Source organism: Lycium barbarum, chromosome 10 (genome assembly GCF_019175385.1).
Source record: "Lycium barbarum isolate Lr01 chromosome 10, ASM1917538v2, whole genome shotgun sequence".
In the NCBI taxonomy this organism is placed as follows: Eukaryota; Viridiplantae; Streptophyta; class Magnoliopsida; order Solanales; family Solanaceae; genus Lycium; species Lycium barbarum.
In genome coordinates, this window is record NC_083346.1 from 28,144,564 (window position 1) to 28,167,640 (window position 23,077).

Sequence of the window (23,077 nt, forward strand, 5' to 3'; positions counted from 1 at the left end):
TCTACTAGCCAGGTATGGACTTTAGTACAACAATGTCTAGTTTTGTAGTCAACTTACATTTCTTAAGTATCACTCTACAATTGTATACTCTTAAGTAGAATACACCAACAAACAACAACATACCTAGTGAAATCTCACAGTGTGGGGTTTGAGGGGAGGGGGGGGGGGGGGGGAAGGGGGAGTAAAATGTACGCAGACCTTACTTTCATTTCGAAAGATAGAGAGACTGTTTTCGGAAGACCCTCGGCTCAAGAGAAAACATGATGAGAAAAGGTTAGATAAGCACAAACAGTCCAAAGTATACTCTAAGTAGAATATATTGTACAAACGAGGCAGACAACAACTTAATACAATATACTTTTTTTAAAAAGAGAAAATTCAAAGACCTTACTTCAAATTTAATTAACTTCATAACGTTAACCTATTTTATGGTTACAATATTACACTTGTCTTTTCTATCTTAATTTCTTTATAACACAAGTTTTGATTTTATCGTTTTTCACACAAATATTATTTATAATATTCCGAAATGACCCTTTTGAGGCCTTAATTATTGTATACTAAATTTATAACACAAACAGCCTCTCAAATTGTTATGATACACATATGAAAATAATTTCATAAACCATAATTTTGAAAAGAAAATTGAAATTATATGCGATAGATATCATAAACCATAATTGTTTTGGTGGAAAACTTTTCAACGAACATTATGAATTTATCTTCAACCTCTATTCAAGGCCACAACATACCTACACATCATACTTTTTCTTTTTATTTGTAATCATGATGCATTCGATAATTCAAATGTCGTAGTTTTGTTTTTAAAATTCAAATTAAATCGTTTGTTTTTGCATGTTCTATTTTAAATAAATATTGAAAATAAATAAATAATGAGATGCAAAAGTTAATCAGTGATAAATACTCCATAAAACTCTCCATTAATTTGTTATAAGGTTGAAAAAAATACTCCCTCCTTCTCAAAAAAATTCTCTTAGTTTGACTTGACACAAATTTTAAAAAATAAAGGAAGACTTTTGAAATTTGTGATCCAAAACAAGCGTTAGATATTTATGTAACTGTAAATCATCTCATAAAATTAAATTATTGCTAAATATAAAAACATACTAATTTTTTTAAGACAAACTAAAGAGGAAAGGAAAATAATTTTTTTAGGACGGAGAAAGTACAATCAAGAACGATGGTTGACCAACTCAACCAAACATCCCATAAGAGGATCTGCCACCGGCAAAAATTAACCATGGTTAAGCACCTCCACCACATTATAACCAAAGGGTTTAGTTAAAGTACATGGAAGAACGTGAGAAGTCCAAATTGCCCCTTCACACAGTTCTAGAATGCATCTACACCAATGGGCGCCGCAATTGACGATAGATTGTCCTTGTCAGACATATTGTCTTCTCCTGCCCACATGATGATGTTCTTCACTCTCCAACATTTTCACTCCTTTTTGTACCTTTTTATTTTATTTTTAAAAACTACTGTCTCTATTTTAATTTTTTTCAAAAAAATTATTCTCTTTCGATATTTAAAAATAATTTAATTTTATAAGATGATTTATAACCACATAAATATCTAAAATTTATTTTAAATTACATATTTTTAAAATCTTCTTTTATTTTTTAAATTTTATGTCAAATCAAAAAAGGATAATTTTTTTGAAACGGAGAGAACACTTATTTACTTCCCTTCTACGCCGGTAATTTGACTTATTCCCCTATCACCACCTAACCTTTGGACCTTTCGTTATTATCTCTAATCTAGTAATTAATCATGTCTTCACTAATTATCTCATGATCATTGTAAATACGCCCGACTATCACTGGGGTTTGCAATTATGCATGTATTAGTAATGCACGACTCGTTATATGGAGATTAATTATGTAAAGTTTAGTTATTTATGTATTAATTATTTTATTTTTTGTATTTATAAAATATTGTATAGATTTCTTCATAACTTATACATTTATTAGTTATGCAGGTTTCTAGATTGCAAATCAAGTACTATACTCCCCCCGTCCATTTTTACTCTTTCTCTGTATTAAAAATAAATGTCCACTTTTACTTATCCAGTTTAGTAAATCATGACAGAATTTAACACTTAGTTCCTAATTTACCCTTATTTTTTACTATAATCACTTATCAATGCATTTTCTATCAATGAATTTCCCAAAACATTGCATTTATCATATTCAACGGGTGATATAGTAAAATTGTCATTCTATTTTTGCCTTATGTGAGCGTGCAAATCAATACAGGACAAGTAAAAATGGATGGATAGAGTATTAATGTTTTAAATGAATAACTTATCTCCTAACCAACTATCAAACATGATATTGCTTATGCAGGATTTAATACACAAATAACTTGTCTTTAAAATACAAACGTATCGAATTTAAATTCTAAATTGTCTTTATCTTTTACTAGGTCCAAGAGTGTGACAAAAAAGCTGGTTTATTTAATATTATGGGTCCTTACCACATTTGTCATCCTTGTAACATGTCCACTTTAATGACGAATTTGATAGGAGTGGGCATTTGGTTAGATGGGAGTTGGTATCATATTACGGAAGTTAGCTTTCATCCAAGGAGCGTTGTCTTTTGTTGTGTCAAGCCACAAAAAGGGTATAAACGGCCCTATAGCTATTCAAGGGCTGCTTTTATTTGTTTAATAATTTTATTTATTTAATTTCTTATCTTGATTAATGCGTAAATATATACTTATGTATGGACTAACTCATGATTTGTGACGTCAATGTCTAAATGAAGACTAAATGAGTATATAATTTTTTTTTTATATTATTACAAATAGTAGCTCTAACAAATGCTATAAATCTCAAATAGAAAAGTAGAGAAAACGAGACTAGTACACATGACCTAAATTTATATCTTGGCCTTTTATGTTTTAATTAAAACTTTACAGTTCAAAAGAATATGACAATATACTTCTCCCCCTAATTTACATGCTTGGAAGCTGAACTAGATTCAATATCCACCCCTGTAATTCCAAAATGGTGTGTTTAATATAGGGGTGGGCGTTCGGTTTTTCGGTTCGGTTTGACTATTTTGGGTTCGGTTTTTGAAGGTGGACACCGAACACCGAACCAAACTAGTTCGGTTCGGTTCTTTCGGTTTCGGTTTTTTAAAGTTCGGCTCGGTTCGGTTTCAGTTTTTTCAATTCGTTTTTTTTGATATAATATTAGAAGCGATTCCATTGACACTAATTCATATTCTCAAAAGCAATAAAACATAAAACTGATAAATTGAAATCAAAATCAAACAAACAGGATACACAAGAACAGAAAACTATAATCATGATATAGGATTACTAGGTGTTATATACATACCGTATGAATAATTAAGAAAACACATAAAGGACATACATTAATCCTAAAGACACATCCTAGTTACCTTTCTTTGTTAAGGATATTTGATATTCTCAATTGAAGTGGAAAATTAGGGATACAAATGCAAAAGAGGACTTATTACAATTGAGTTTTTTTTTTTTTTTTTTTTTTGTTTTAAACTTAATGGGCCTGGACTATTTTAATTTTTTTTGGATAATGTATTAAATTTCGGTGCGCGTTCGGTTTTATCAAACTTCGGTTCGGCTATTTCGGTTTCGGTTTTTTTACGGTGGACACCAAACACCGAACCAAACTAGTTCGGTTCGGTTCGATTTGTTGAAGTTTCGATTCGGTTCGGTCCGGTTTTTCGGTTTGTTGAAGTTTCGGTTCGCTTCGGTTGATTTGTTGAAGTTTCGGTTCGGTTCTGAAAGTGCTATTTTCAGAACATTTTACAACTTTTTTTTTTTTTTTTTTTGTTAAGAGTTTGCGGTGGTCCTGCTTATTTTGCTTTTAGAAAAAAGCAGTTCATAAAAATACTAGTTTTTTAGTCGGACCAAATAACATTCATGATCTTAACTAAGAAAAATTGTAGAAAACTTTTGTAACCAATAACCAAATGGGAGTACCTTTTTCATCCCATTTCATGTGATGATATTGGATTGGACATAAAATTTAGGCCGAATACATTGACAGTCTTTTGAACCTGTCAATAAATTTCATTTTGAAATATGAGGTGTTTCAATTAAATATCTGATCACATAATAAAGTACTGTTTCTATTAGACATTCCCGACTCATATTTTTAAAAAGTTTATGCACTTGTTTACAAGTATCCATTACGTAAATAAGTTAATTCCATAAAACTATGTCTCCTTCTTTAATTATACACATTAACATCATTTGAAGTATCCATGAAATTTTATGCCTTATTACGGCTAATGCCTATAATAAAAGGATGTGAAATATTTTAATTGAATAACTTATCTACGTAATGAGCGCTTGAAAACACATACAATAGCTTTTTATGTGATGATGTTTGATTGTGCAATTTTTTTTCCCCAAATTTGTGCGCGTATAAGTAATTATGAATAAAATAAAAAAGTGCTTTTAAATAATAAAAAGAAATTTAAAATGAATTAAAAAGAAAATGGATCACATAGTGTGATGAGAAAATGAGATCTTTTGCTCTCTTATAATTTGAAAAGTAATAGAAAATGATCTCTTCTATGTGTAAAAATGAAGTTTTCTTGTAAAAAAAATAATCATAAAACTTAAAAAATATTTTGTAAATGGCCTATAAACCCACTTCTTCCCCTCATGGGGGTATTATTTTTCAAGGAAAAAAAATTAGAAAAAAGAATTTCCAAACCTTTTTTAAGTTGAAAACTGGTGGAGTAACTTTGGGGGAAAAATACAGTCAAATTGAGCATTTCCTTGTGACATCCAGTTGGCACTTGGCGCTGGGCACAAACCAGGCGTGAACAGCAAAAAGGACAAAAACGTATTAAATTGGGAAAGCTGAAAGAGACCGGTAATAACCAGTCAACATTATCAGCTACACCCAATAATTAGTCACCAAGTGTAAATGCACCGAAACCAACCTCCACCTGCCAGTGTAAAAACGCGTTTTCTTTATCCTGACGTTGCTGCGCCACATTGGCTCAATTTTCACGCATTTCAACGTTCTTTTGGCTCTTTGACAACGAGAGGTGAATTGGAGGAACAACAATGTTGGAGTAATAATTTAATGTAACGTAATTTTTAAAATGTTGATGTAGCAACGAGAAAATTTACCGTCTATGTCGAGACTAATAGTTATATACTTTAAATAATTAATTACTCTCCTGTTGAAGTGATTGTCCTTTTTAGTTTCACTAAGAATATACATTAGCCGTATTGTTTAAATGAACCAAAGCTTATTATTCTTTTCTAAAAAAGAGTATAAAAGGAATAAGGAAATTCCATCCTTTAAGTATAAAATAGTTTAGTTACATAAAATGTCAATTAAAAGACAAGTCTTTCATTTATCAAAGGTGTTCATTTTATAGTTTATGATATGGCAATTTAAGAGCCTGTTTGGATGGACTTATGCCTATAAGCTGCAAACAACTTATAAGCTAAAAAAAATAAGTTGGGTAGTCTAACTTATTTTTTTGGGCTTATAAGCTGTTTTCAACTTATAAGCTGCTTTAGATAAGCTAAGTCAAATGGACCCAATTATTTTTTTGAGCTTATTTTAAGCACAAAATGACTTTAAGCTGACCAACCAAACACTCAAAAAAAGCTGAAAATAGCTTATAAGCCAATCCAAACGGGCTCTAAAACCCGATGTTGGTAAGATGTCTTGTTTTCAAAGTGGGATTTTCTTCAATTTGGAACTTCAAAAGGTGTAATTCGTACACAATAGATTTGAAAACAAAAAAAATGTATGACCCGTTCAACTATAAAAATTATTTACTTTTTCTCGGAATAATTTTTCACAAATTCACCATGAAAATTCAAATTCAACTTGAAGTTGGATTCAAAATTTATAAAACAGCTTATAACTTGTTTTCCAACTCAATCTTCATAATTTTAAATAAAATGTTCTCTGATTTCCTTTACAAAAAGTATAACTAAACATAACTCTCAATTCCAACTTCAAAATTTTCAAATAGAATGAAAAATATTTAATTTCTGTGGCCAAACGCCTGCGTAGTTATGGAACAAATTAAAATATCCGAATTACCTCATTTACAAAGAGATAAATCTCAAAAAATATACAGCCTGAAACAAAGGGAGTATTTCTCATGTCTTTCAGGTGGGGTCCATGATAATGGTAAAAATACGGGTAGCTCAAGGTGGAAAATATGATTTTTTTTTAAAAAAAAGAAGAAGAAGAATTTTGATGATTAAAAAAGAAAAAACAATTAAAGCACTTAATGGAGAGAGAGAGAGAGAGAGCCACATAGCAGGTCTTTAAATTCAGAAGCCATCTTCAACATTTCTCAGAGTGAAAAAAAATAAGTGAGGCTACCTAAAATACTGTGTGTGTATTTGATTTTCTTTCCTTTCTTCCCCCTCTGTAACATCCCGCTTCTTGTGATCCCTTTCTGTATTCGTCTGTCTTTCAAAAAAAAAAGATTTCAATTTCAAAAGGGTGTTTTATTTCTTGATCTTGAGCATATTGATTCATAAATTCATATTTTATTGAAAGAATCAAGCTCCCTTTTGGGTGTGTTTTTTGTTTTGAAAGCCAGGTGATCCAGAATAGAGATCCCTTTTTTATTGGTATAGCTTTTAATTGTTTTTTTGTCCAATCAACCATAAGGGCCTGTTTTTGAATCCCTCAGGTTGGTTTTTGGTTCTTGATTTAACATAAATCATATTTGTAGAAAGCTTGTAACTTTTTTTCTAAATCTCCACCTGTTCTGTAGTTTTGATATAAGATACAGGTAATCTTAGCTTACTTTTTGTGAATTCTTGAATTTTCTTTTTGGTGTGTGTTTTGTTATTAATTAATCATGGCAGCTATAGACATATACAGTAACAATAGTTCAGTTTTTTCAGATCCTTTAAGTGAAGAACTAATGAAAGCACTGGAGCCTTTTATGAAAGGTGCTTCTTCTTCTTCTCCTTCTCATTCTTCTCCATCTTTATCTTCTTCTTCACCTTCAACTTCTTTTTCTTCTTTTGGTGAGCCCAATTTGTATACTGATTTATGCACAATCCCATCGACAAATACCCAAATGTTTTCTCAAGGGTATTCTTGTAATTTTAACCACATGGGTTTTGTAACTGAAACAGGTTCAAGTACAATTGGTCTTAACCAACTTACCCCTTCTCAGATCTTGCAAATCCAAGCCCAAATCCAATTCCAAAACCAACAACAACAACAACTTCAACTCCAACTCCAACAACAACAAACCTTAGGGTGTTTGTTAACACCAACTCCAACATATCCTAAGACATTAAATTCTAGTTCAAACTATCTTGGTCTGAAACCAGTTCAAATGAAGCAAACTAAGCCTACTAAACTTTATCGAGGTGTTAGACAACGTCATTGGGGAAAATGGGTTGCTGAAATTAGACTTCCTAAAAATAGAACTAGGCTTTGGCTTGGTACTTTTGATACTGCTGAAGAAGCTGCTTTGGCTTATGATAAAGCCGCCTATAAGCTAAGAGGTGAGTTTGCTAGGCTTAATTTCCCACATCTAAGGCATCAATTAAACAATGAATTATCTGATTTTAAGCCTTTGCATTCATCTGTTGATGCTAAACTTCAAGCCATTTGTCAAAGCTTAGCTAATCCCAAGAATCCCAGTTCAGATGACACGTGTACTAATAAATCTGAAGGCAAATCAAGAAAGTCAAAGCCAAAAAAGTCGGAAATCATAGTTGAAGATTCAGTGAGAGATGCTAATGTCAAGTTTGAGGCTGCCACGTCATCATCGTCATCATCATCTTCACCTGAATCATCATTATTAACAGGAGCATCTTCACCTGAATCTGATATTACTTTCTTGGATTTTGCTGAGCCATCTTTTGATGAGTCAGAAAACTTCTTTTTACCAAAGTACCCTTCAGTGGAGATTGATTGGGCAGCTCTTTGAAGTTTGTAGTTTTACCTTTTTATTTTATTTCTTATGTTGTAATCTTTAGGTTTTTATATTATGTATTGTGTCAGGTATATGGCCTTTTTGCAAATGGGGTTTTTGACATTTGCAAAGGTTGGTCTAGTAGTTAATGGGATTTAGTTTCATGTTTATATAGAGTATGTAATAGTAGTAGTGGTATTAAGGTCACTCTCCATCTTGGTTATGCTGTGGTTTTTGTATATGCATGACCAAGGGAGAGTTTGTATGTGTCTTGTTTATTTCCTAGCTTATAATATTACTATATCTAATGTTTAGTATATGCTTCTGGTGGTGTGATTTTGTATCATACAATCTTCGTTATTTACAAAGTTAGGTAGACAGCAAAAAATAGGAATAATTACGGCTCAATATCTTCTGGTGATCTAGTTAAAAAAATAGCAGCAAATATATAGATTTTACATGTATCTATACTATATTCATATAGTAAAGTGTATAAATTTAGTATATGCTTCTGGTGGTGTGATTTTGTATCGTACAATCTTCGTTATTTACAAAGTTTTCACATAGGTAGACAGCAAAAAATAGGAATAATTACTGCTCGATATCTTCTGGTGATCTAGTTAAAAAAATAGCAGCAAATATATAGATTTTACATGTATCTATATATTCATATAGTGAAGTGTATAAATTTATATATGTGGGCTCTGCTATTGCGATAATTAAGTTTGGGTGAAGTTAAAAAACATAAACGAAAGAATTCCTAAAAAGTAAGGTTCCAACAAGAAGATTGTTTTGCACTTGCTTTGATACCTTAAACGGTTGTTACGCATGGAAGGTGTCCTAGTTTTCTTTGTTATTTCTATGGAGGATTGGTCAAGATTCTATTTGAGAGAGTGCAAGTCAAAGTTTCTTTAACCAAAAAAGAAAAAAAGAAGAGACCATTATGTATTTCACTATTTAGAGTCGATTTAGATGGGCTTATTTTAAATGATTTTTAAGCGTAAGTCATAAATTAAAAATTATAACTTTTGATTTATTTTACTTTAAAAATAAGTTTTTAAAAATATTTTTTTTGTACTTTATTTAAACACTATAAAATTACTTAAAAATTATTTTGACTTAAAAGCACTTAAAATAAGCCCGCCAAACGGGCCCTTAGATTGGTCGAGGCCAAGTAGTGACAAATGGAGTTAAAGTTGGCTGACCCTACCACGTACTGCTTCTTTCTTCCACATGGGTTCAATGTGCACATCTGTACAAACTGGTATTGTAATTTAATCTTTCTGTTAAGGCCATAAATTGGCGTTTTGTTATGTGGATTTCACTTACAAACAAAAATTAATCAATCGACAACTTTCTGGCGTTAAATGCTATTCCATGTAACTTCAAATTTCAATTTTTGTTTGAAGTTAGTTTACTCCGTGAGTTTAAAAGGGAAGCTTTAGAGCGATGGTAAAATTATTTTCTTGTGATCTATAGATTTCCGCAGGTTCTAATGAAAGGATTGGGCTTCACTTTATTTCTCTTCTCTCTATTTTTCTCAAATTCTAGCTTGGATTAGGGACACATGACATAAATTAAAATTAATGACTAAAATTTAATTTATTAAAGTAAGGTTCCAATCATGATTTAGATAATTAATAACTTGTTCATAAATATATTAAAAAGCTTTTTTTCTCCCTTCCTACTTTTTTTCCAAACGATACTAATTTGTCTCGTTTCCTGTCCTTCTGTAAACATATTGCAGACGAATAATACACATAGAAAAATCTAACACACGGATTTATTTGTATTTTTATTTTATTAGTTTCTTTGTATTATTCTCCCTTTTTTTTTTTTTTTTTTTTTTTGCGTACTCTTCCTCTCTTTGGTGTTTTGAATTTTTTTTGGATTAAGGTCTAAGTCTAATGAAAAAATGAGAAAAACTATTACTTTTAAAATACTAAACGAAATTGAGAAAGTATTTACTTATGAAATATTGTAGACAAAAATTTGACAACTATTAGTTTATGTAGGTATTACTATAATAGTTTTTATTTTTTGTTTCTATGATATTTTATTAAATTCAAGAATACTAACTATTAAAATGTTCCCAACACTAGTATCGCCTGAAAATGTAGGAAGAGAGAAAAAAACTTTTAATATGTTTATGGACAGGTTATTAATTATCTAAATCATGGTTAGGGCCTTACTTTAGTAAATTAAATCTTAGCCATTAATTTTAACCTATGTCATGTGTTCCTAATCTAAGCTAGAACTTGGAAAAAATAGAGAGAAGAGAAATAGAGAAGAACTCAATCCCTAATAAAGTGTCTATATCACACTCCTTAAAGTGCTGCCCTTCATTGGACCGAAATATTTTGTGCATCGGACTGCTCTATTTGGTTTTATAGTTGGAACTTTGTACCTTAATTAAAAGGACACCTCATTTGTATTGTTGTTGCAAATTTAGCATTCCACGCAATAGACTTTTAATGTTTGAAACTTTTCCTTTGACAGGTTATTTCTTTAATGTTTTGGTTCTCTCGATGGGGTGATTCACGGTTTTTTTTTATTGGTTTTCAATTGATATTTTAGAACACTAATACTTGAGTTCAATCCAACAAATGATTTCAACCGCAAAACAGAAATACTAGTAGGCACGAGAAAGATAAGAAGTGGGGAGGGACCAAAGGTTATTGGTCCATATTTAGGTGGATTTATTCCTCTAATTCTAAAGATATACAAATGAAATATATTTCCTTTTTAAGTATAAAAGCAATGACATCCTGTGTTCTCCTATGCCAATGAAACTGTGACGATGCATTTACCATTATGCTTATAATGGAGCTCTACATCAATTGGAGGCCACGAGGTGCAATATACTAGATTTTCTCTCCATCATGTCAATTGAGAAATGTAGTTTTTTTAAATGAGTTTAACTTAACCGTGCACGTAAGTTAGATCCTTCATTATGAAAAATTAGAATCAAATTAACTGGTGAAATTAGTTGCAAGTAACACGTTGCTGTCATGACACAGTGAATCCAGGCCAATAATTAAAGCCTGATCAAAAGTAGTTGTATGCTAGATGATTAATTAGTATAGGCTAGCTAATAAATAGCAGTACTTAAGCCTTAAGGTTGTATAAACTTTTCTTATCTGTTTAGCTCACAAAAGAGGTGGGAACACCAAATATATTGGCTGCCATAGAAAGTAAAAGTGCATTATCACACAAATCACACAAAGCTAATCAAAGCCAAGAGATAAGGAATTGTAAGGCCACCATTTCACTCTCAACCCCACAATATATAATCATTCTTTATATCTGCGCATGCCAAGACAAGTTTGATTTCACAATGCCAAAAACTTGGAAGGTGAAAGAAAGTGACTCTGAACAAAGTCTCTTATCAAGAAAGAATCTTTCAAAGCTCTACACGAGTAGGATTCTCTTAACTTTTTCTTTCAATATTATAGTACAAAATTGAGTGTTGTTTTTCATTCCAAGGAAAGAGCCTTGAGCCATTGAATACGGGGCTAAAAAAGGAAGTGTGAATCAATGGGTATAAAAATTCTTGCATCATCTTTAAAGTTTATTCTTTAGATATTATTCGCTCTATCCCATAATAAGTATCATCTTAGTTAAAAACATGTATATTAAGAAATCAATGATGAAATGTAAAGTTTACCAAATTATCCTTATGTAAAAAAAAAAGTTACTTTTTTTCTCTTAATGATTAGAGCATGCACAAATAGTCCATCTTTTGACATTAGGAATCTAACCATCATTAGATGATTAGAGCATGCATAGAAATTCTTGCATTATCTTGATGATTAGAGCATGCGCACAAGTAGTCCATCTTGATGATTAGAGCATGCACAAGTAGAGTACTATCACATCTTTGCCTCTTACTAATCCTATCTTCCATAGGCCAAAACTTTCATTTTAACGTGAAACTCAAAATTTGACATTGTGAATCCAACTTTTGGCCTTAAATAAAGAAATTTGTCATTTTTTGTCCAAGAACAAAGATGGAAAAAACTAGTCAATATATGCATTGATATTCTAATGTGACTCTTATTATGAGATAAAAAAATTTGGCTATGGAGACACTTACTACGGGACGGAGGGAGTAATAAGGGTCAAGATTCAAGAAACCCCACCAGTTGTTCTTCATCCTTTACGGGCTTTGATGAGGTGGCATATGCTTGCTTTCTACATATTCATATAGTGAACTAATTAAGGGGTCGTATGGTTGGCTGCTGGTTATAAAGAGAATAGTCATGTATTAAAGCCAACATAACTAGTATTATGTTTGGTAGCATTTTAGTTGCTATGTATAAAATTAAGCACACGAAGTACCATGTTTTTAGTTATCGGTTTATAATCCTGCATAACTAATACATGTATAAGTTATGAAGGAAATCTATGTGTAATTTATGCAGGGTAAAAAATGGGATAACTAATACATGAATTACTAAACCCTGCATAACTCTAATCAACAACCAAACAACCCCTAAGGTATCTCAAAATTTATCGAAGTTTACACCAAATTGATGAATATGAATCAAATATAATATTATTATATAACGATTAAATTAATTGGTTTGATATAAACAATAAGCACATAAACATTAATTACCATCTATTTATCCTACTAACCGGAAGTTCTGTATCAATCCTATCGTCTAGCTTAATTAATTAGTGCTTGCGGGACATGGATAAAACAGAGTTCAATGAAACATGGCCTTTTTTAACTGAGATAATTCGGAATTTTAAGTCAGTTGGTTAAAAAAAAAAAAAAAAACACATAAATAAGCACAGCCTCCTTATGACATTGGATGCAAAATTAGCAAAATATAGTAAAAACTTTCTAATCATATAAATATAATTCAAACCGAAGGACAGTTGGTAGGGGTGCAACCATTCACGTATGAAGCAACTCTCTCAATGAGAACAAATCAAGCATTGCCCTTGCTTCTTCTTTTATTCATTTTAAATTTCTTTAAGTTAGAGCATCAGAAGTTTTTCCTGAATGAATATACATACCAATAACATATTAATCAGAAAAAAAATTGTTCGACGATACCTAGAGAAATACACTGAGTATGTCCCAAGGCGAACATCATTCAAGTAAAGCTGTTAACCGGTTCCAACCGGAACCGGACCGGTAACCGGTTAAGGAACCGGCCGGTTCCGGTTAAAAAACCGGAACCGCTTAACCGGTTCCGGTTAACCGGTTTTAAACTCCAAACCGGAACCGGTCCGGTTTGGAGTAGTTAAAATCTTTTTGTTTTTTTGTTTTTGTATTATATATATATATTATAGTATTTATTAGTATATTGTAGGTATATTTACATATGTTATACAACTTTATAATTAAAGTTTAAATATTTACTGACTAACAGCCTAACAACAAATCAGCAATACAGAATAGTGTTTTTCGTATACATATATATATATAACTTACATATACTTATATATTTGTATAACTTAATATATATACTATATATACTATATATACTTATATATATGTATAACTTAATATATATACTAAATATATGTATAACTTAATATATATACTATATATACATATATACTATATATACTATATAAGTATATATACTTAATATATGTACTATATATATTTATATATAATATATACTATATATACTTATATACTATATATACTTATATATGTGTATAACTTAATATATATACTATATATACTATATATACTTATATATATGTACTATATACTATATATACTTACTTATATACTATATATACTATTTTTTCTATATATACTATATATACTTATATATGTTTAAGTATACTATATAACTTAATATACTTATAAGTATATTCTTAGTATATTTTAGGTATATTCCTAACTTAATAAAAGTAAAAATATGAACACAAGTAAATAGAAGAAAGCTCAATGAGCCATATATTTTATTCATTCTTGGATAACATTTATTTGCAAGTTGTATTTTTTTTTTAACTTGCAAATAATACATGAGTTGTACAAAAATAGTAGAATAATAAAATCACCAATTTTGAACCATTTCGTTAATTTCCCCCACATCATATTCGGTCATGGAAATATCTTCAAAGTCTTCCATTTGGTCCGGTCCACTAGCTATCAAATCTTTAATTTCTTCCTCTTCGCCTTCCTCCGCTTCTGAGTTTTGGTTGCGTCGCTCTGATCTAATCCAATCTCGAATGCACACTAGTACTTGCAAGCTAAAGCCGGATAATGAATGTCTATGGTCTTCAATTTGCTGTCTTCCTTGGCTAAATGCGCTCTCCGAAGCCATGGTTGATACTTGAACCGTAAGGATATCTCGAGCCATTCTTGAAAGTACCGGATAGCTTGCCTTGTACTTCTTCCACCATGCTAAGACATCCACCTCATCCAGTTGGCTGATATCTACATTTGGCTGCATCAAATAAAAGTTAAATTCATCAAAGTTTGTAGTAGAAGAAGAAGTTGGCTGTGAATGTAAAACTTTTAAACCCGACAAGCCCTTTTTGCTACTCTGAGAAGTAGTAGGGCGTGGAGCAACGGGTGTAGCACGTTCTTCCAAACTAGAATAATGAGTAAAAACTCTTCTAAACTCATCATCAATAGCGAGATCGGCTTCAGCTAAAGATGGTTGAACTCCCTCTTCAATTTCTAAAAATGTATAAATTTGATTAACCAAATTTTTAGTATAAGACACTTTTAAACAAGGATTTAAAAGGGAACCCAATATAAATAAAGTTGGGATGGGAAAAAAATACTTCTTAAATTTGATTATCATTTCAAAAATAGCCACTTGATAATCGGGTTTATATTTATACTCTTGTAAAACTCTAGCTATTTCCGCTAAGTAGGCTAAAATTCCGGTTACCGTGGGATAAAATTATCTAGAAAAAGCAAGAGTTGCATTATAAAAATTTTCTAAGAGTTCAATACATTCTTTAACATCTTCCCAATGCCTAACAGTTAACCAATCCTCACTATCAATATTATATTTGTTGTGAACTTGTTGTTTGGGAATCCTATACTCATATGCTTGTTGTAGCATAATGTAAGTGTAATTCCACCTAGTCTCAATTTCTACTTGAATTTTCCTAGGTCTAAGGTTATTTTCCACACAAGCATTCTTAAAATCTCTAATTCTTCCCCTATTAGCATTACAAAAAAGAAACGTAACAGCATTTCTAACTTTCTGAACAGAATCATCAAAATGCTCAAGACCATCTTTAACAATTAAATTTAAAATGTGACAACTACATCTTACATGAAAAATATTTGTTAGAGGAGGGTTTATTTCTCTTTTTAAAAGACCAATTGCCTTTGTATTATTAGAAGCATTATCTAAAGCAATACAAAGTGTTTTTCTATAAATGTTAAAAAATCTCATTATAGTAGACATTGAATCGGCTAAAATTTTTCCATCGTGACGACCTTTTCCTTCGTCGTATAAAAAAGCTATAATTGTTTTTTGCATAACCCAGTTGTCATCAACCCAATGACATGTAATAGCAAAAAAATCTAAATGGTTAATACTAAGACCCAAATCAGCGGTAAGACAAACATTACAATTTAAAGAATTAAATACATGGCGCAAATAAAATCTATATTTTTTAAACAAATCTATAACATCGGCTCTACAAGTACTTCTAGGAATACCCTCAAATAACGGGTTATAACAACGTTGAATGTAAGTAACAAACCCCAAACCCGAGGGAAAGGAAAATGGTAAACAATCATAAGCTACCATTTTAGCTATTTCTACGCGTTATTTTTTCTTGTCATACTTAAAATTTCTACCGGTTCTTGGGTCTATCGTCATTTGAATCCCCCCCACATTTGAACCTGTTTGCTCTCCCAAAATATCCATATGTTTGGTTCTCATATGAGCATTTAGTGTACTCGTTCCACCATCCTTACCAGTTCCTTGCTTAAAACTAAATACTTGTCCACATATATTACATGTAGCTGATTGGTTTTCCCTATTCTTAGTCATAAATTTCCAAACTTTAGCTGTTGGCTTACGAGTTCTAGGCGGTTTATCTTGTGTATGTGATTGTGCAGGACATGTATCTCCTATGGGATTTTCGGGGGGTTGTGTTTCATCATCATCATCATCTAAGTCTTCATTAAAAGTGTCGGTAAAATGTTGTTGCATTGCCTCATGACCTAAAAGTGGATTATTTCCACCAACATCAATACCTAAATTAGGTGTTTCTTCCACAAATGTTTCCTCATTAAGCGCACCCCTAACAATACGACTACTACTACCGGCACCACGTCTTAATCTCTTTGACATTATTAAATAGAATTAATTTAAATCACAATCAAATAAATCACAAGAAAATAAATTACAACAAATTAAATTGCTAGAATTAAATTGCGTAAATTAAATTGCGAAAAATAAATTGCTAGAATTAAATTGCGAAAATTAAAGATAGAGTTGGAACGAAGGTACCAAATTGCCGGATTAATTTCCAACAAAGTGAAGGCGGCTAGAATTGCAAATCCACCAAAGCTACTTAGGATTGTTGCAAAATCACCAACTCCACCAACAATATTATAATTGCAAAATTAATAATTGAAAGTTGAAACTATAATAAGACTTTGTGGCTAATTATTGCAAAGTAACTATAATTGAGAGATTGAGAGAAAGATGAAGAAGAGTGAATTGATGTGAATTAAAATGAAAATGAAGAAGGGTTTATATAGGGGTGGGGGATGGGTTAAAGTGTTAAAAAACAAAAATTGGGGGCCAAAAATTAAGAAAATGACCGTTTGGCAACGACCATTTTTGCAAATGGACCGTTGCCAACGGTCCATTAACAACGGCCCAACGACTCTTTTTTTTTTTTTTTTTTATTTTTCACCGGTTAAACCGGTTTAACTGGTCCGGTTCCGGTTTCCAAAATATTGGAACCGGACCGGTAAACTAATACACGGTTAACCGGAACCGGTATAACCGGTTCCGGTTACCGGTTATAACGAACCGGTTGCCACCTTTACATTCAAGTACAGATATGCCCAGTCAAACATCATCTCGATAAAGGCAAAGACAAAAACTATACTTGCTGATTCCCTCATAAATTCTCTCCGTACAAACCAACCCCAACGGCTAGTATCCTGCCAGTAACTGCTAGGAAACTAATCGCCGACGCCTAAATCCTTCTATTTCTCTCACTAAGATTCTCTCATGAGCATCTCTATAGACATCTTTGGTCCCCCACTCCAAAAACCCTCAGATCCCCCTAATCCAAAGATACTACCAGGATGCTCTAGTGCTTCATCTCACTTGAAAAGCCCCAACTCTGTCGATGTGCTATTGAAGGAAGGGGTTTCGACCTATGCTGGGGCTCTATATCTCAATCCGCAATCCCTCAAAAAAGGTAAAATCAAATTACAACCTCGACAACACGAAATTGTGGAAGGAAAGATGGTGGTGGTCTTTACCAAAGAAGAACACGACCTGCTTGCAGAAATGTGCAAATGGACAATTGTTGGTATTTTCTCTAAAATCCGTCTCCCAATTGAAAGAATTAGAACAGAGTTTTCGAAAATTATTCCATTAAAGTGTATTGCTAAAATTGGGTTGAAGGATCTTAAACAGGTTTTTATTGATGTTGAGTATGAAGAAGATTTCAACACTATTTACTCGAAGGATGCTATCACATTCATGGGAGATAATAGCATGAAAATTAAAAAATGGACAACGAAATTCAGAACTGTTTGGATAAACTTACCTGAGCTTCCTTGGCATTATTATGAGTGGGATGCATTGAGTAGAATTATTGAACCAATAGGCATCCCCATAGTGATGGACAAAGCCACTATATCAAAAACTAGACCATCCACTGCTAAGTTAAGAGTGAAAATTGATCTAGCCAAACCTTTGATCCATGAGGTGAGACAGTGGAGATCAGAAATGCTTCAGGAAATATAAAAAAAAATTTGACAAAAAATTGAGTATGAATCCATTCCTTTATTTTGTGGTCACTGTAAAGTTCAAGGGCAATGCAATGGCACTTGCAGAATACTTAACCCTGAACTCCATGATCCGAGAGACACCAAACTAGAGGTTGAGAATCCTGCTCAAACTGCTAAAAAGGGTCAGCAAAACAGCAAAACAATGGCAACAGAGCTAATGGGAATCACTATAATCAGCAAGAGAAAGAAAACAACAACCAGAGAGGAAGCTACAATGGCATAATGGGAAGCTACAATGGCATAGTGAGAAGGATGGAACTTTGTAGATAGGAGGAAAGGAAGAGGAAACGATAACGAGAACAAATGGATCAGATCCATTGGCACCAAAATGAGAATACCAGTCAGATGAGATCCAACAATAGATTTAATCATCTCCAAAATCAGGATGGGGTTGAGGAAAGACAAGACAAACACGGGCACAAAGCTACAAGAGATCATATACAAAAAGAGGAACAGGCACAACAAATTACAAAGATGACAAGATGGGATAAATCACAAGAGGATAAGAAAAAGAGCAAAGTTAATTAGTATGCTGGGAAAATGAATATCAGAACTAGCAAGAGTAACAAGTGCTCAGCACCCCTTACTCTAAAAAATACTGATGATCTAATGTAGAAAGAAGTGGTCCAACTGGTAGCTGTAATTCAAGAAGAGTTGGCAACTATGACCAAGAAACACAAAAAGTTGAAAAGTGCAATTTCTATTCCAACAAATGTTCTTTTTGATGGAGAAGTTCAACATGTCCTGACTAATGGAGAGGTTCTCACTATAAAAAATAATACTCCTCATGAAATCCCCAATATAGACATCCAAAGAATCTTAAAAGCTTCTGCTGATAGAACTCAAGTAGATCGGATTACAGGAAATTGATCCAGAAATTCAGAAATTTTAATAAACAGAGGGAACAAAAGATGGAAGCAATTTTCTCATTGATCCTAATCCACCATATGCAGGGAAGAACGGTAACCAGGTGGTACAACAAGGACAAGAAACTTTGGACACTGATATGTTCATGAAATGTGCTGAAGATGACAATCTATCATCTAAATCATTTGATGATGTAGTCAGGAGCTAGGATTATGGGGAAAACAATCATGTGGACCCTAAAATAGTTCAACAGAATATTTCATATTACAACAACTTGTCACCAAGGAACAAACTCAATATAGGTGGATTCTTTAACCCTAAAAAAGAGACAGCTTCCATTCAGAACTTTGAACAAATGGTCCCTCTAGCTAATGTTTCCAATGATTAACATCATTTCATAGAACATTAAAGGAATAGGATCTCAAGGATCCTTCGAAAGACTCAAACTCATGATTCAACAATTACATATACCCTTGGTGTGCCTTCAAGAACCTTTGGTCAACAATGGTAAACTGGATAAATACAGATGGAAAATGGGGATGGATCATGCTTATAACAATTGTTCTAACAAAATTTGAATATTCTGGTCAAATGAAATCCAAGTTGACATCATACAAGACAAAGAGAAACACATTCTCTTAAGAGTCAGTAACCACAATGATCCTCCCTTCCTTTTGTACGTAATATATGCCAAATGCACTGGAAATCTTAGAGAGTATCTTTGGACTGACCTAAGAAGTATTGCAAACAATTGCTCAGAACCCTGAGAAGCAGTTGGGATTTTAATATTATTTGTTCTCAGGAGGAAAAATCGGGGGAAGGCAACATATAATGGAGGAAAGTTTTGACTTCATTGATTGCCCCATTGACTATGGTCTTCAAGATGCAGATTATTCTGGATCCAAATATACTTGGAGTGATCATAGAGATCCACCTTACACAATATGGAAAAGACTTGATGGGCTTGTCTATAATTCTTATTGGTTTGATGCCTTTAGTGACTCTACTGTCACATATCTATCTAGAGCATGCTTTGATCATGCTCCCTTGCTGCTGAAGCTTAACAGTGAAACAACTCAATTCATTGGATACTTCAGGTTCCTTAATTTGTGGTTTGAGTATGTGGATTATGATAAGGTGATCAAAGAGGCCTGGGATGAAGCTATCTATGGTAATCCCCTTTACATCTTGCACTAAAAAATTAAGAGAACACGCAAGACTCTAAGCACTTGGTCCAGACAGGCTTTTGGTGACATTTTTGAGGAACCTAAGAGACTTAAGGCTCTGATGAGGGTATTAGAGGAAAACAACATCACAGATAACTTAGAGGAAAATAGATGTGAACTTCCCAGATGCAGAGCACATTATACCAGATACCTTAGGATTCAAATCTCTTTGCTAAGGCAAAAAGCTAGGGTCAAATGGCTAGAAGAGGGGGACTCCAACACTGCTTATTTGCATAGTGTTATCAAGGATAAAAGAAAGAAACTTTCCATAACAAAGATAATGGATGATGATGGTCAATGGCTGGAAGGAAATGACGCCATAGCAGAAGGAGCAGTCAGATTTTATTAGAAGATGTTCAAGCAAGACAACTTCAATAGCAATTTTGGAGCATTAAACTGTCTACAGAGGTGTATAGCTGAGGAAGATAATGCCATGCTGAATGCCTTGCTTTCTCTACAGGAAATTAAAGATTGTGTTTTCTCCCTTGACCCTGATAGTGATCCAAGTCTAGATGGATTAAGTGGTATTTTCTATCAAAAATCTTGGCATATCATAGCTAATGATCTCCATAATGCTATTAATGATTTTTTTTAAGGATCTATTCTTCCCAAGTTTTATATTCATACTTGTTTAGTCCTAATTCCTAAAATAGATCAACCTCAAAACTTCTCTGATCTTAGACCCATTAGTTTATGTAATGTGTCTAGTAAAATCATTTCCAAAATCATTAATACTAGACTCTCTAGCATTCTACCCAGAATTATTTCCAGAAACCAAAGTGGATTTGTCAAAGGTAAAGCTATATCTGCAAACATCCTCCTTGCTCAAGAAATTATCAGTGATATCAATAAACTTAGTAGGGGGAGGGAATGTGATCATGAAACTAGAGATGACCAAAGCTTATGATAGAGTCTCATGGAACTTCCTTTGTACGATTTTCAGGAGACTTAGTTTTTTTTGAAAACTTGGTTGATCTCATCAAAAACTACTTATCTAACAACTGGTATTCAATGTTGATTAATGGAGGAGGAAATGGTTTTTTCAAGTCCTCTAGGGGTCTGAGACAAGATGACCACTTATCGCCCTCCCTTTTCATCCTTAGTGCTGAGCTTCTTTCTCAATTACTTAATGATCTTCACAGAAAACCTAGTTACGAAGGTTTTTGGATGAATAGTGGAAGGCATCAAGTTAATCATTTGACTTTTTTAGATGACACAATTCTATTATGTAATGGTACTAAAAGGCCTATTCAATTTTTTATGAATGCTCTTACTAAGTATGAGAATGTTTCAGGACAACTCATTAACAAGAACGAAAGCTGCTTTAGTAAGGTCAAAGATTGGTCTTAATTCTATCAACAAGATTAAGCAAAATACAGGGATGAGATGCCAAACTCTTCCTATGAACTATCTGGGGTGCCCTCTATATTTAGGAAGGAAACTGATAGAATACTTCTCTGATTTTGTTTGTAAGGTGGTCAACAAGGTAAGAGGTTGTCATACTAAGTTTTTATCCTCCAGTGGAAGGGCAACCTTGATTAGACATGTCCTCCTTTCTATGTCAATTCACATTCTTAATGCTATTAGTCCTCCAAAAGGATATTTGGAGCTTATTGAAATTATATTAATAGATTCTTTTGGTGTCGGAATGAGAATGGAGGCAAACACCATTGAGTTTCTTGGCATAACCTTTGTTTTTCACATAAAGAAGGGGGTGAAAATTTCAGAAGTCTTCATGACACCTCTCAAGCTTTAAAAGCCAAGAAATGGTGGTCTCTCAGAACCACCAAATCCTTTTGGAGCCAGTCATGAACTTCAAGTACTTTAGAAAGCATCATCCTACTACAGTGCTATGGAATAAAGGTGACTCACAAAGCTGGAAAGACCTTTACAATATCAGAAGTTTAACTGAAATGATCACTTCTTGGAAACTTGGAAAAGGAAATTTATCCTTTTGGTTTGATAACTGGTCTGTCTTTGGACCTCTTAATCAGTTTTTGGATATTTACTCTCATTTTAGAAATTTAAAGGTCAACATGGAATGGAAAAGAAGACAATGGGATTAGAATTGCCTTCATATTCAACTCCCTTTAGAAGTGAAGAACAAGATTAATAATCTCAACATTAGTCTTAGCATTTATAAGGATGATAAACCTATTTGGACTGATACCCCTACTGGTAAGTTCACAGTGGGATCAGATTGGGGAAAATATGAGACAAAAAAGGAATCACAATGATACTGTTAGCAAGATTTGGCACAGATGCAACCCATTTAAAATGTCATTTCTTACTTGGAGAGCAGTTCAAGACAGACTTCCAACAGATGCTAGAATTGCAAGATTTGGTATTCATAGTGATTCTGGGTGTTACTGCTGTGTGAATGCTACTGATAATCTTCTATCAGAGAATGTAGATCATCTATTCTCCACTGGAGATCATGCTAAAAAAGTTTGGAGTATCTTTGCAGGAACATTGGGGATACAATACATAAATTTACCTCTCAAACTCATTCTTCTCAACTGGTGGAACCTCCAGACTGTCAACCTCATTGATGATTTTGTGACTAAGATCTTACCTCCCATCATCTGCCAAAAAATTTGGAGATCTAGATGTAGGTGAAAATATGAGAAAACTAAGCCTTCAATACACTTAACAAAAATTAACATTTTAATTACTGTTTTGTAGGCTACTAAGAAGCAGCTCAGAAAAGCAAGGATTGGTAACTCTTGTCATAGTTTGAAAAGAGTAATGGAAAATGCAACAGCTCAGAAGTCAGCAATAGCAGTGACTTGGAGAAAAAACCCCGCCATGATTGTGAAACTTAATAGTGGTGTAGCTACAAAGAGGGCTAGTGTGGCGGTGGTGGATTGCTCAGAGATTACAAAGGAAATTTCATGTTTGCCTATACTATTAACTTGAGAAATGGCACAAGCAATGCTACTGAAGCTTCAACTCTTCTATATGGACTTAAATGGTGTGCCAACAATGGCCAAAAACTAGCTTGGGGAGAGACTCACTCACTGTTACTAGCCAAGTGCATCAACAGAGAATGGAAT

The 23,077-nt window shown here is 32.9% G+C and overlaps 1 protein-coding gene across 1 annotated transcript; it reads left to right on the forward strand.

Moving 5' to 3' along the window:
- Positions 1–6,336: 6,336 nt before the first annotated feature.
- Positions 6,337–8,260, forward strand: LOC132613591 (ethylene-responsive transcription factor RAP2-13-like). Its single transcript, XM_060327680.1, has one exon. The coding sequence runs from the start codon at positions 6,870–6,872 to the stop codon at positions 7,956–7,958; it is 1,089 nt and encodes a 362-aa protein (XP_060183663.1). The 5' UTR covers positions 6,337–6,869; the 3' UTR covers positions 7,959–8,260.
- Positions 8,261–23,077: the final 14,817 nt, after the last annotated feature.